Here is a 14,612-nt window from a genome sequence, read left to right as displayed (position 1 = left end):
ACACCTTAAGCTATGTTTTTGGTTTGTTCAACTGACACATTTTGCTGTGTACGTTGAAAAAAAAACGTTATTCACATGACATGTTTTCGTCTTTGCATCTGCCAATTTTTAAAATTAAACTTGATACTTACTGTTCACTGAAATAAAGTAAGTATTACGTATGCTCAAATAAAAAAAAAAAAAAAGAGAGACACGGATAAATGCGTGCAAGGTTCGAGCTCTCTCTATACATGTGAAACATATGAGCAGGAAACGTATCGCTGATTTTCCTAATATATATTCTCATTATCTGACTTTTACAATCAACATGAATATTTATGAAGTAAAATATTCAATTAACGTGTAGCAGAGTAACATGCTTTTTTTTCTACAGCAACCTTTTTTTTCTGCCTCCTGTGTATTTTCACGTATCCCTATCTCTGCCTCCTTCCATATCTCTCTCTCTCTCTCTCTCTCTCTCCTCTTCATGAACTAAGCAAGTATAAATACGCGATTTTTTTTTTCTTTCTACAACAGTAAGAGATATTTCTCAAGAAGTCGTTTTTCATTGCTCTATTTGAAGTCTAAGAACCCGGTGCTTGTCAGGTTTGATTAAAACTCTAATCTCTTGCTACTATTAGCTTGTAATATGTTGGAAAAGGATTTTATTCGTCTGAACAAAGTTAGTGAGTATGATTACGAAACTGTTCAATATCAAGTGAAAATGTTTTCTTTGCACAAACATTGAGTCAAAACATTGAGTGTACGATGCAATTGATAAACAAAATGTAACCTTTATTGAGGAAATCGAGGCAAGAATGAGCTAGAAGGGCATTAGAAAAGTCGATGCCATTTGTAATTAAAATGCACATCAATGATAATAACAATAGATTCACGTAATAGAGTTGATTTCCGATTCGTTTGGGCATTCGAAATTACGTGTCATTACTAAACTGAAAATAATGTTATAGATATTGTAACAACAAAATAATGTCAACGCTTCGTTAAATCATTGTTTTCCATCTGTTAATGATCCTTGTCTACTGGGTGAATATACATATTATATATAGCGCACAAGTTTAGATCGAATGAAGGCTCTACCCATCTCTTCTGTTTCTTTGTAAAAAAAGCTTAGCAATGTTCGAAAAATAAAATATATAAATATTGATTATTAATTGACACAGGATAAAATGGATGAAAACAGGTCGAAAAATAAGTTATTGTGAAACTTTTACCAGAAGTGAAAGTTAGAAGAAATACTAAATAACAATTTATCTTTGAAGAAGCTTCGTACAATATACAATTAGCACAATTTTCTTATTAGGTACCAATTCGACAAAGAATGTGTTACAACATTTTTCCCAAATTTTTACTATAGTTTTAAAAAATTTTCCTGACTCTTTGCGATAAATATTACAAATTCTAGACTATAATTAAAATTCATAATAATTTATGTAATCTAATAGTTTTCCGAATATTTCTTAGAGAAAAGTATTGAACTCTTGAACTAGGACTACCCTAGTAGAAGATTTGCTGGGGACTCAACAGTTTAACTGAACAAAAGTAAGTAATATATTGCAATGAATCAAGCACATCACCAGAGTACTAACTATCTCACTTTTTCTGAAATTAAAAGTGTTTTAATCAATTAAACGATTTTGTATTAAATAATTATCAATGTATCTTTACGAAGCTAATTTTGCAATCCAGACAATGTTTGCAAACTTAAAATTTAAAAATAAATTTGAATAAATTTTTATGTTGTCATACGGAACATTTAGATTTTTATGATAGCTTTTGTGTGAACTAAACGTTTTTTGTGAAATCTAAAACTGAATTTCGTATTCTTGTTGCTAAATCAACTGTAGGAAAATGGTTGAAAACAACGTCCAATAGTGGTACTGTCATATTTGTGTATTTATTCCAAAACAAAAACAACGTTTCGGCTATTTGGACAACGTCCCGGCCCTCATCAGGAACAAAAAGCTCCGACTCTTACCAAAGGGATGTAAAATCGTAATGTGACTTTCGTAAGAGTCAGAGCTTTTTGTACCTGATGAGGGCCGGGACGTTGTCCAAACAGCCGGTACCAACTGTCATCGGATGTCTTATTTGATTGCATTTTTTTGTTTGATAAAAAAAAGTGTTATGATAGATGCCTTTATTAAAATCGAAACGAAAAAAAATCTTTCAGCCAATATTGTACAGCCTTTTACTTTTTTACTAAACATTGTTTTACAACAGTTCTACGTCTCATTATCCAATGCTGTGTCTTTTCACCACTTAAAAAGGAAACCAATATACGGGAATTTATTTTCACACCAGGGGAAAAACTGTGTACTTGTCTTATAGTAAGAGTGTTGAAACAGTATACGTATTTTCATGCCTTGTTTAATTCTCTAACCATATACATTCTCAGTAGTTAAATCTAAAAATGTGATTTTGAGCTTATAATTCCGTGTTCAAAAAACTTAAAACTAAGAATAACCAAATATAGGAATATTTTTGTACGTAACACATTACTTTCATGATTATTCTGTGAAGGAAAGATTTTATTACACTGAATATGATTTGCATTTCTGATTATGCAATTTGGTTAAGTACGTTTTCGTATTTTGTCAATGATTGCAACGCAAATTAAAGTATGATGAAAAGTCAGTGCAAACACAATGATCTCAAACTTTATTCGTTTTGTCATTTTACCTAGATATGTTATATAGGCATGCTCATTGTGCCCTATCACAATATTTTCCGATGGCAGATATTTCAGTGTATAGGTTCAATTAGTTATTTTTCAACTAGTTATGGTAAACCTGCCCCTCGCACGATCTGCATTCTTATGACTTTCGTAGTTACCTTTGAACTATGTTTATGTTTCATTATTTAATAACAATATCACACTACTCCAAAAGAACACAAATTTTCTGACGTTATTTCGTTCACTTTTTTGTACAGTTCCAAAGGGACGTATTTAAATAATGTTGCCTCTGTAAATTTTTACATACATAAGTATTATTTTTTTTTATTTATTGTATTTTTTAATTTTCAAGCTATAATACATGTGATAACAACGATATTTTTTTTCTTTTTTTTATAAAAACCTATATATACTTCGTATATGAAAGTCATCACAAAACCACAGTATATAATTATATGTACTTATAATACGTATGATTTATGCAATCAATTAAAAACAAGTTTGTGCCTATATGAACAAAAAATTTTAATCTGAAAACTCTAGATCATTTTAACCTCGATTTTAACATGGTGAACTTATTTGCAATGTAATTCATTTTTGCATGAAAATGATGATGTGTACAAAACCTACGCCAAACAAACTATACGTCATATGTACGTCAACCATCAATGCCAAATAATCTTTTAAAGTATTATTACTCTTGGTAGTACAAGTGCCATTCAGATTCGATGTTTTAGTAGAACAATACCACTGTATTTGTTGTATTAGACCAAAACCTTAATTAAATTTTTGTGACTTTCCGAAGCACTAGAAAGTAACCAACATTACTATTTTTTTGGCTTTAACACTTAATTTTATATAAAATAACTTTGAAATATGAATATAAAAATTATTACAATTTTAATTTTGATACAAAATCAAAAAAAATAATGACGGAATCCAAAGAATATCTCGCATACTTGAAAAAAGTCAATTCAGATGTTGTAAATTTAGAAATAAAAAAAATTAAGATTAAATGTCACCATTTTTCACGAAAAGTGGGCTGCTATTCGTATGCTTGTTATGTACTTTACAACGACATAGATTAAAGTGCAACAAAATATACGCTTGACCTCGCGCTTGACAAACCGGGAAAGTACCATTATAGCTCTGACTTGTTCAAATTTTCTTTGATCAACTTGTTAAACGCAATAAAAGTCCACTTGTCTCTTCATAGCAGAAATTTCATGTTATTTCTTAGCAAAAGTTTTTAATTGGAGTACATTAAAGTCTTTATTTCAGAGTACAATTGAATTTACTTTGATTTAAACCTTTTCTAGGTCAAACTAATGAACACACGTAAAACTCGTATCATACATAGGTATTATAATATTACTGCCATCAGGAATGAGATTGTTAAATATTGTTACTGTGAAGTTTAGCTTCATAATAACCAGCACAAATAAAAAGACGTTGTTAAAAAGTTGCGTAATCTCCTTTTTAATTTTACTAGACAAACCTAAGAGATCTTCACGTGCCTCTACAAGCCCATTACTGTCTATCAATAACATTTTGGTATTCCCGTCAAATCAATCAATCAAAATCATTTTATCTCGGTTTCACGAAAAGTGGTTAATTTTTTTTTTTAAATAGAAAAAAAGAAGAGAAAAAATGAGCCTGTTGGTAATGACATCAAAAATTATTCTCATAAACTTGTTTGGTTTTTTATAAAATTATTAAAACCTGATTTCCTTTTTTACTTTTTCATTATCATTATTGTTATTATTATTATTATTACTATTATTATTATTATTATTATTATTATTATTATTGTTATTATTATCATTATAACTACAACTCAGATTATGACAAATTCACTTATTGATAATTATTTAATAAAAAATTGCATACAACGAATATTAAATTATTTAAAAAATGTATTGTATCGTGTATATGGTATCCATTGATGCAAGGAAAAGGAGCTTACTCGACAGAATCGACTGTGAAACTTATTTTTCGCTCGATTATTATTTAAAAATAGTTTCGCATTTTCTGCTCGTGCGTGCCTTAGAAATAATTACGTATGGTACAAGGCCCGACGCGTGATCATCACTATAGACTGAAACTCTGCAGCAGTTCTCCCAAGCTGGCAGCTGCACGTACAGAATTACATATCCACACATATACACACACACACACACGCACACACACACACACAAAGACAGAGGGAGATAGAGAGTATAGAGAAGTGTGGCTAATGCGAATCTTATAAGTACAACCTACGGCTGGTCAAACGATATTCCATTCCGAGAATGTCGCCCGGTTACTGTGCTATACGATTGCAAGATAAAATATACATGTTGCAGAGATGACTCAGGTGAGCAGTTTTGTGAGCACGTAGTCTTGTGTACCGGAAATTGGAGGAAATGTAGAGGCAGAGGCTCTCTTCGAATGATATAGAAATTTAAATAAACGAGCCAGAATCTTTTTGATATTTGAATGATGTACGTTTAAACTTAAACCGGTTTAAAACAGAACATTACATTCATCAAAATCGTTCTCCTTCTTGCTGTGGCTACATGGATCATATTATGAGGAATAATTTGATCAAACGGAAGCTCCAACTTTTTCAGAATAACAGTAACAAAACATTTTTTTAAACTGGCCTAATGTTAATAATCTATAAAATATCAACTAATCCTAAATTTATTATGTGATGATTCGCAAAAGAGCTGGATAATCTTATATTCACAATTTTATTTTTTCCAGACATTTTGACGAACTGTGCGTGTACCGACTCAACATAACGCTATCGTCATTAGCATATTAAAAATCCACCTCTGATTTGATGTGAATCCATCGTGTACACAGCAATGGAGATAAGTTATTTTTTACGTGGCTTCCGAACTATAGGACCACGCACGTGAGAATTATTTACAATTCAGAAATGTCACGCGAGACAATTATAAACGCCTAAGCTTTATGAATGGTCAATTTTTTTAATAGAACGTGAGGATCGAAGCGTTGTATACTCGAAAGTTGGCTGACAGAGACTTCACTCGGAATCCCCTGTGGAAATCAGTTTTCAGAAAAGTAATAGTTATCATTTTGCTTTCCATCCCACTGTCACTGCTGTACTATTCTGTGGTTGAATTGAGAGACTTTTAAGAAAATTAAACTCTGGCTACGTCAAATCTGGAGCCTTTCACTCCATATTTTAAAAAATTACGTTTCAAGCCTCGCTCTTTTTACGGGTTCAGTGATTCATAGCGGTACACTTTAAAGCTGTAAAAAAGAAGTTCCGGCTTTTTCTTGAATTATTACATCACTCGAGTCAGAATTCATGGGGGTGGATTATTTATAACCATACAATTTCCAAATTAATTGAGATCTAACAGCTTGGAAGTTGGGAAGTATAGCATTACCAAATTTTTTTTTGTGTAGGTATGGTTTTAAATAAAGATTTTTTTCTTTAACATGTCATAAGTATATAGTTAACTATATGTTTCTCGAAATAAACTTTCGAATCAGAATAATCCAAATTTTAGCATCTAGAAAAATAGATTAGGAGCTTGAGCCAATGTTTGATCGTTAAATTACTAAGGAATGGCACGACACGTTAATGTTCCATTAATTGTACGTTAACAAACGGCTTACACACAAGTGCTTAAACTCGTATACTTAATTTCCGTGCTTTCCGTGCTAATAAAGTCACTTTCTAACCGGTGCTCTGAGAAATCGTGAATTCATAATAATACAAAGGCTATTTCGCAAAATGCTTTTTTCTTACACTCTAGACATTTGAACCGATAAGTACGATTATTTTACGTCAGAACCTTTTTAAATGTTGTTGGCCATTCTCTACTGAATACATCTTTTGAGATAATACCGGCAAAAATTATTGCTTGGGCCACGACCAAACGAACAGATAAAAACGTTACCATCGCTTTACGTCTATATTGAAAATTCCACTTTTAGGGGTGTGTAAGACGATTTCTAGCTGCACATGACGAATGATTTCGTGTGATGCTTCAATTTGATAATGGACCATTTTGTATTCCGGAGATGCCAAAGGCATCAAAAATATTTTTGATGACCCCAAACTCGGGTTACAGTAGTATAGCCGTGAAAATGCAGAGCAGTTCATTTCGGTAACGAAATAAACAATCATCATAAATTAATAAGCATAATGTAAAACAAATGCGAATAGCAAGCTGAATGGCGATTCTGTACTTTCATTTAAGTCTATAAAATGTGACTTGAATAATTGTTAACATTTCGGAAATTTTCTATTGCACGTCGAAACAATTTTTTATGGAATGCTGCGTATGGAATACTCTTGGGTGATTTTAATGCCTCCGGGTTTACCGAGCCGTAAAAAGCCAACGCTTTTCGGTCATTTTGCTTACAACGCGCGGATCGTTTGCTGAAATAAGAATACAGGTTACGTAGGTATACGCCAAAGTGATGGCTATAAAAAAGTTGTTATTTTTAATGATTCGAATACACCTGCCTCATTTTATTGTTGTTACTATCTCGTCTATACGTCCATGCTGTATAGTAAGCGGTTAAATTAAAAAGTTTGTATATTTTTTACACTCAATTCTTATACGTTGAAATATTGATTGAATATTTTTTATTGTGTACTTCAAGCGAATGTCAAATTCAGGATTTTTGCATCAAACATAACATGTAGGAATGTTGATTCCTTTTTTCTATGGATTATACAGCCCAACAAAAAATGTGGTAAAATCGAATGTGTTTTTATGAAAAAAAATCATGACACTTGAGTGAAAAAACAATAGTTGCAAAGAATAGCTTTTGTATAAATAAAAAATGTTAAGTAGCTTCTTACGATGCACAAAGTTTATAAATATTAATCGCACGATCGAGACGTCATCGTTTGTTTTCGACTTGATCATTCGTTCTGCAACCGATGACACATAACACGAGGAAAGCAAACAGCTCAAGTCCTCTCTGTCCGTGAATACACATGTATATACATACGTGAGTTATTAATACAATGCAACTTCCTGTTTTTCGTTAAACAAACGAGTAAAATATCGATTTTTCGCACCTACTAGCGCAAAGGAAGAAACACACATTCTTTAGCGCGTCATTTCCCTTTCTCTAATTGACACCTGACATTTAAATGATTGTACACAAAAAATGCAATTATGACATTCGATTTTTTTTTCGATACAAAAACGTTTAACAGTCGTGACTCGACGTTATTCGTCGAATAAAAAGTCTCGAATGCAATGCAGCACTGCAAAATCGTGATTGATTTCGTGAGGGAAAATGATTAATTTGCTTTGCGTGTACGCTTATTATACACGTGTTCTCTGTTCTGTACTCTCATTTACTTTTTTTAAACTATTTTTCGTGCAAAAAATGCTTGCCCGTTATCGATGATTAGTATGCGTTCGAGAACGAGGGATTAAACTGTAAAATCGATAAGAACTTAAAACGGCAAATGGAACGTCTCGTCCGTTGCGCGCTTATACTCTCACATTCCAAACTTCTAGTTTTGAAAATCGTTGTGATCTTCAAATCTTACAGCTAACGGACCAGTCTTTGAAAATGGAATTCAAAAGTAAAAATGGAAAAAAATAAAAATTCCAACGCTGGCGAGAAAAAAGAAGAAAAAAAAAGTTTGAGAGAAGACCGAAGAAAAAAGAGGTGGGGAAGAGAAGAAGAGAAAGAAGAAGAATAAAAGGGAGGAGCAGTAGACCACTATATACTCACCATGGTGCTGTTACGCGTTGCTTTTACTGCTGCTGCCGCACCGATGCACACACGCACACAAACTTATGCACTGCACAATTGCACATATGCCCGCAAAGATACACATACACAAACGCGCAGCTGGCAGCTCCTAGCGCGCGGACAGCTCTACGATCGGTGTGAAAACCGGCATATCCCGGGTTACCTATACAGTGTTAAAGGGAAGTTACTCATACACTTGAAGAAACGAAAGGTACCCACGAAGGGATGGAGAATCACCAGTAAAACAGTGATATCGTTTCTTTTTTTTTTTTTTCTTTCACTTTTCACACAGGTTTGCACCTTTTCTCTCACGTCACTGTGAACCAATACCGCAGCTGGCGCTGCAGGTGATACCCAACAATATGTTAGGGGGTTTAGTATCGCAACCTCCTTACGTCAAATACTCATGACCGGCACACTCTCACTGTTGGCTCCTCAAACACCACGAAAGTGACGTTGCAATTTTTTTTTTTTTTTTTTTTTCACACAAAGTAATACATGATGAATGGGCACAATAACAATTTTAACAAACAGCGGTAGTAAATGAAAAAAAAAATTTTTTTTTACCGGTCACACACTGTAAAACGCGTATCGGAAAAGCGGCACGATACGCGAACTATCGGTTGCAACCCTCACGGCGAACGCGCCGAACGAACTGACTCGCTTACGAAAACCGGCAGGTAAGCAGCCATGGTACCAGCTACGACGGTACCCGAGCATAGACGAGGGGACCGGTGGCGCTCCGGAGTCGGTGCACGGGCGAGAGAAATAGAAGCCAGGAGATCGAGGGGACCCTTCTCCGTGTGTTACCTATATATTTATTATCTTACATGTGTGTATGTATACGCATCCACCTTCACCTTTCATATACCTTACTTACCTCACATACCTGTTTTTCATGATTCTACGCCCTGCGCGCGTTAGTGTATAATATGTGGGCGTCTACATGCTTGTAGTACTCCTCGTAGGTATTATGCTATGCTCTCTTTTTTTGCTGCTGGTGCACTTCTTCGTATGGGTGTGCCTTCAATTGCTAGTTGATATTTTGCTGTAAACCGGTGTGGATCCTTAATAAGCCAGATTTCTGATACTTTTTTATTTTTTTTTAATTTTTATATGATTTTAAAATAAAAATACATCACGATCTTTCTTAAAATTTTAGTGATTTTTTTGGTTGGACGTAACAGTTTTAGATTTGAAGGGTTGCTTATAGGTATTTTTTTGCGAATCAGCAACTTATACATGATTCATATTTATTACAATATGTGGGTGATTCCGCCGTTATTGGCTCATAATGACTTCAAAAATGTTTTTAAAAAAATGTGGTTTAATAACTTTTTTTTTCTTTTTTTTTTTATGGTGTATCTATCTCAAATACCATTCAGAACATACATCCAAAGCAACTCCACTACAATGTTTTTAGTCAAAAGTATAAATAGGACATTTTGTAAAAGTAAATTCTAATATCATTTGGAAAAATTATGGGGCGTGTAAGTTGGTTACTTTAATAACTGTAGTGTTCTTCTTCGACTAACATGATAGATTGGAGAAAGCCAATTAAAAAAAATTTTGTTCAATTTAGTGCCAGCAATAAAAAATTAAAGTAAATTATCATACATTGACCTCTTTCCATCTAAACTGCGCTATGTATATTTTTTATAGAAACGTCGCGCTTATTTTTAGAGTGAAAATCGCTGGAGTGCGAAAAACTTTGTCAATTAAAAATTACAAAGCAGTGAAAAAAGTTATCCGCTTCGGCCAGGAGTCGAACCTGGGCCTTCTTTTCACTGCTTTATAATTTTTAATTGACAAAGTTTTTCGCACTCCAGCGATTTTCACTCTAAAAATAAGCGCGACGTTTCTAAAAAAAATATACATAGCGCAATTTAGATGGAAAGAGGTCAATGTACAATAATTTAACATAATACTTACCCATCGATTAATAACATCAATATCTAAAAAATTAAAGCAGTTGAAAGAAGAGCAATGAAAACCGCTAAAAATGAGCAATTGTGGATATTTGATAAAAATACGTTATTTCTCTTTAAACTGCTATGACTTTCGATTGGTGGCACCGAATACTAGAAAACTTTTTTCAACTGAGAGTGCTTGGTCCTAACTTTCATTTAAGTCATGTTAAAACCTTTTAAAATTGTGTACCACTTCGGTACTAACGTAGAAAGAGTAGCATTACCGTAAATAGATGTATCTCGCGAGAAAAGGCTTTTTGGTACAAATGCCGAGATACTTATGTGCCCAATATTTTAGCCCAACAGTAATGGAAAAAAAGTTAGGTGGTAGTCCGTTGTTCTAAAGTGTGAAAAAGAGATACTTGATCATTGAGGTAGACAAGAAAGACACGGATGGAACGGACATTTCAATATTTTCAAAGCACATACGACTTTGTACCAATACATGCTTTAAGATAAAATGCATATTTCCGCATATTCCGTACCTTCAAAAATTATAGAAAGTTGCGAGAATGCCGTACAATAACTTAGCCCTGTGGACTTAAAATGTTGTTATCCAGAAGTAAACACTTGATTTGGCCATTTGTTGCACGTAAATAATCTAAAATGTATTCTTAAAATGATTTTCAGACATTGAAAGCAGAGAACGGAAGCAGGAAGTGCCTAGTTGAAAACAAATTGACTAACTAAAAAAAATTCACAATGTAACAAAAGGGTACTCAACGTTTTGATAACATGAAATACAATAGTATATAAATAAAAGTATAGAGATAAATAAGCTACATGAATTTGCCGTTTAAATAAGCCGTCTAGAAGAAAACGAAAGAATCGTACCAACAAAAGTATGTGATAAAAAATTACGCAATCGAAAGGCAAAGCAAAACAAGCCGCGTTGTTGACAATTTTTCGATGAATAATAACCTGCGTTGTGATGATTATTAAATTCTAAAATTTCAACACAAAGTAGGTATTTCCGTCATTAATGTACACACCAAATTTTAACATGATTGAATAAAAACTTTTCGCAAACCCGTGAGAATAATAAAAAAATGTCCTCTCTAAAAAAGTTATTAGCCAGTACAAGGTCATTTTTTCAACGCGATTTACTTCGGCTATATTCGTTGTACATGATACTATAATGCAGTTTATTTTAACTGAATACAAGAATCTCAAAAATGATTGTAAAAATGAGCACTTTTGCACTTCTATATGGGATGGACGGAGCGGACAGCCGCCGCAGGGGCAACCCACACTTTCCGCAGCTATGGCTTCCGAGATTTTGAGGGAGCACGTAAATATTTGTTTTTGCAATTATTTTTGAGATACTTCTACTTGGTTTAATTAAATGGTATTATAGTACGACGTAGAATAAGTGCAGACGAAGTGAATCGCGTTTAAAAAATAGCCCTTGATTGACTAACAACTTTTTTAGGGCCATTTTTCAAGAGGAACTGTTTTTGGCTGTCTCAACTGTTTGCGAAAGCTAATTTGAGCCTAATGTAGCTCATTTGTTTGCCTTTTAATTGCGCATTTTTTTTTATGATTCTTCAGTTTTCTTCGAGACATGGAAAACCTGTTTTTATCATTTATACCATTTTTTGGGAGCCTAGACTGACATTTGTATCTATTTAAAAGTCGTTCAATTTGGTACGATGTCGGAAAACTAGCGTTCAAAGTACCAATTTTTGAGACCAAAAAGCTAATTCTATCCAACTAGACGGCAACACGTGTAGCGTCAGTTTGATCGCACGGACTTTTCGGCAATGGCCACGATTGTAGAAATTGCATCATACAAGTTCCTTACAAGACTTTGAATAGTTTATATTTGATAGTAGTTTTTGTTATGTATGCACATCTTTTCTAGAGGTATAGAGTTTAAAAAAACACCCGAGGTAAAAAAAAATAATTAACTTACCTAGATGTTCACTGTGCCCTTGTTAAAAAAAAAGCATTTAATTTCCACTGTTGCGTATATAGGGTATCTATTGGAGTTTGTAAGTCCAAGTGACCTCGGATCAGGTGATCGCTCCTGAGGAGATGAGCAACAGTGAAAAAAACTACGTCTTCCTATACCAAAGCCGTTTTTTTGTAACGTTCGAACGTACTTGGTGGAAAAAATAGCGTTTCCACTTATGTGCGTATCTGGTTCTGGTAAGATGTATTATCAAGTAACGTGAATGTGACACTCCACTTTATCGCTTTATTCGCCGTCAGCGTGAAGACGGCTACAGCGCTCGAGTCAGAGATTTTTTGCAACGTTGCCTGACTACTAGATAATCCCTATCGTGCGAATCTAAAAAAAATTTATATACTTTTAATTATTTATTTAAATATACGTTTGGTTGTTTGGCTGTTGTTAAAAGATGATTAAAAAAATTCGCCAGCGGTCACGGTAGCACAGTGGTTTTGGCTGCATTTTTTGTAGCACGGGGGCTTGGAGTAATACGTGCTTACGAATTTAAGGCCCGATTACCCAATTTCTATAATCTTACTAATATATAAAGCAGAAGCGCTAAAACCGTTGTAATCGCTAACCGCGAAAACTACTGAACCGATTTTGTTGAAATTTTGCACACTGATTCATGATACTTCCTAGATGGTTTTAGTATGGTTTTTATCTTAAAAAATTTAATAACAATAGCAATAAATGAGCTCAAAGTTTTGCAAAAATATGCCAGCTTTTCACTTTAGTTCAGTAAAATCCGCTAGGTGGCGTCGACATAAAATCGAAGCTACCTGCAACATAATTAAATAAGTGTGGTTATAAAGCGCTGGAGCGTCTCCATAGTTTTGTCATCGAGCTTCGGCAATTCAACGAGCTGTACAGAGAAAGCTGATAATAGTCTTGCAGCTGGGTATCCCGGTTACGGACGACACTCTTCTCTAAGGGGGAAGGGACCTACGAGTCCATTTACCCTGAATCTCGACGAGTGCGATCAGAAATAAAAGTTAATTCCAACAGATGCCGTCTCTGCCACAATACCAGGAGACATATCTATAGCCAGAGCACAATCTGCTCCAGCTCATCTGAGTTGTGAGGGAGTTCCATCATCCCACCTGGTGCAGTAAGAGAATTTGTGGCTACAAATGTAAGCAAGGGAAGAAAACAGCTCTGAGCTCTGAGGGGCATGGGCAGCCACAACCGCTACCTTCTTGGTCGTCGCGTCCCCAATGCGCTTACCCACATGTTCCCGTCTAACGATGAGCGGTTGGTTATCCGGGGAACGTCCCGAGACGAGATATTCTTTGGTCAGCAGCGTACCTCCCTCCATCACAGTCTCCGTACATCGAGACTCCCAGGGTAAGAATCAAGCTACCCGTAGCCAGCTCTTCATCATCAGGAATAATAATAAAGAATAGCCTGGAAGTTTCACCACTGGCGCTTTTTAGGGCCATTATAAGTATTTACGTTCCCTACTTAACCATCAATTTCATCGGTTCTTTTTAGGATCCACCTAAGTGTAAACTACCTTGCCAACAAATACATTTTTATTACCATTTTCGGAAGCGATTCGTCGACTAAAAGACTATATTAACTAAAGACGGGCACTATTAAACCAAGTCAGCCATTCACTAGCAGACGTCACTTGCGGAGTTGTTCTTCGCAAGGCTGGAAAACCCGGTGACCGACGACCCTATATTACCCTCTCGACTCTAAGCATTCAACCAGGAATCACTGATTCTCTCCATCAAGGTCTGCGTTGGGCAAACCTATTACAGCTATGTAGGAAAAAAAAATTGAGCCAACGGGACAGCCTCCACTGGACAAGTATCACTAACCACTCTCCCCATCTAAGATCATCAAAACAACTGAATCTGGAAATAAAAAAGGTGCTTTAGACACCAACGTCTTCGACGTTATACCGGGAGACGTTGGGAAAGAGCACTACAACTAGCCCCAAAGCTTTGGACTTTGTAATTTTTCTCCCGAAGAAAGAGTTAACTTAAGAAGCTCACCGGTCGTTTTTAGGGCCATCGGACGTTGAACTACCTTGCCAACAAATATAGTAGAACTTAACAAAGTTGACAGAAAACAGCTTTTAGTGGTTACAAAAATTTTAAGCATGCCAAAAGTCGCAAGAGGGTGAATCGGAAGAAAAACTTCCAGTGTATCTAATAAATACAATTTTACTTAGGCGTCAAGAAACTGACGCAGAAAATTTATCGAGATTGAAACAGCAGCGTCAAAATTGACAACTAAAGAGTCCATTACGTGA

The 14,612-nt window shown here is 34.7% G+C and overlaps 1 protein-coding gene across 1 annotated transcript in view; it reads right to left on the bottom strand.

Moving 5' to 3' along the window:
• Window positions 1-9,062, bottom strand: part of Cad99C (cadherin 99C) — a 376,725-nt gene extending 367,663 nt beyond the window's left edge. The window contains exon 1 of the mRNA XM_089597377.1: window positions 8,405-9,062. Within this exon, the coding sequence (XP_089453503.1) occupies window positions 8,405-8,407 (3 nt within the window). The 5' untranslated portion in view covers window positions 8,408-9,062. The remainder of the gene's footprint in view (window positions 1-8,404) is intronic.
• Between the last annotated feature and the right edge of the window lie 5,550 nt (window positions 9,063-14,612).

This window comes from Copidosoma floridanum, unplaced genomic scaffold (assembly GCF_036245765.1).
Source record: "Copidosoma floridanum isolate Cflo_tuat_1 unplaced genomic scaffold, Cflo_Japanese_pri ptg000004l, whole genome shotgun sequence".
NCBI lineage: Eukaryota > Metazoa > Arthropoda > Insecta > Hymenoptera > Encyrtidae > Copidosoma > Copidosoma floridanum.
This window is presented reverse-complemented; position numbering and strand designations above follow the sequence as displayed.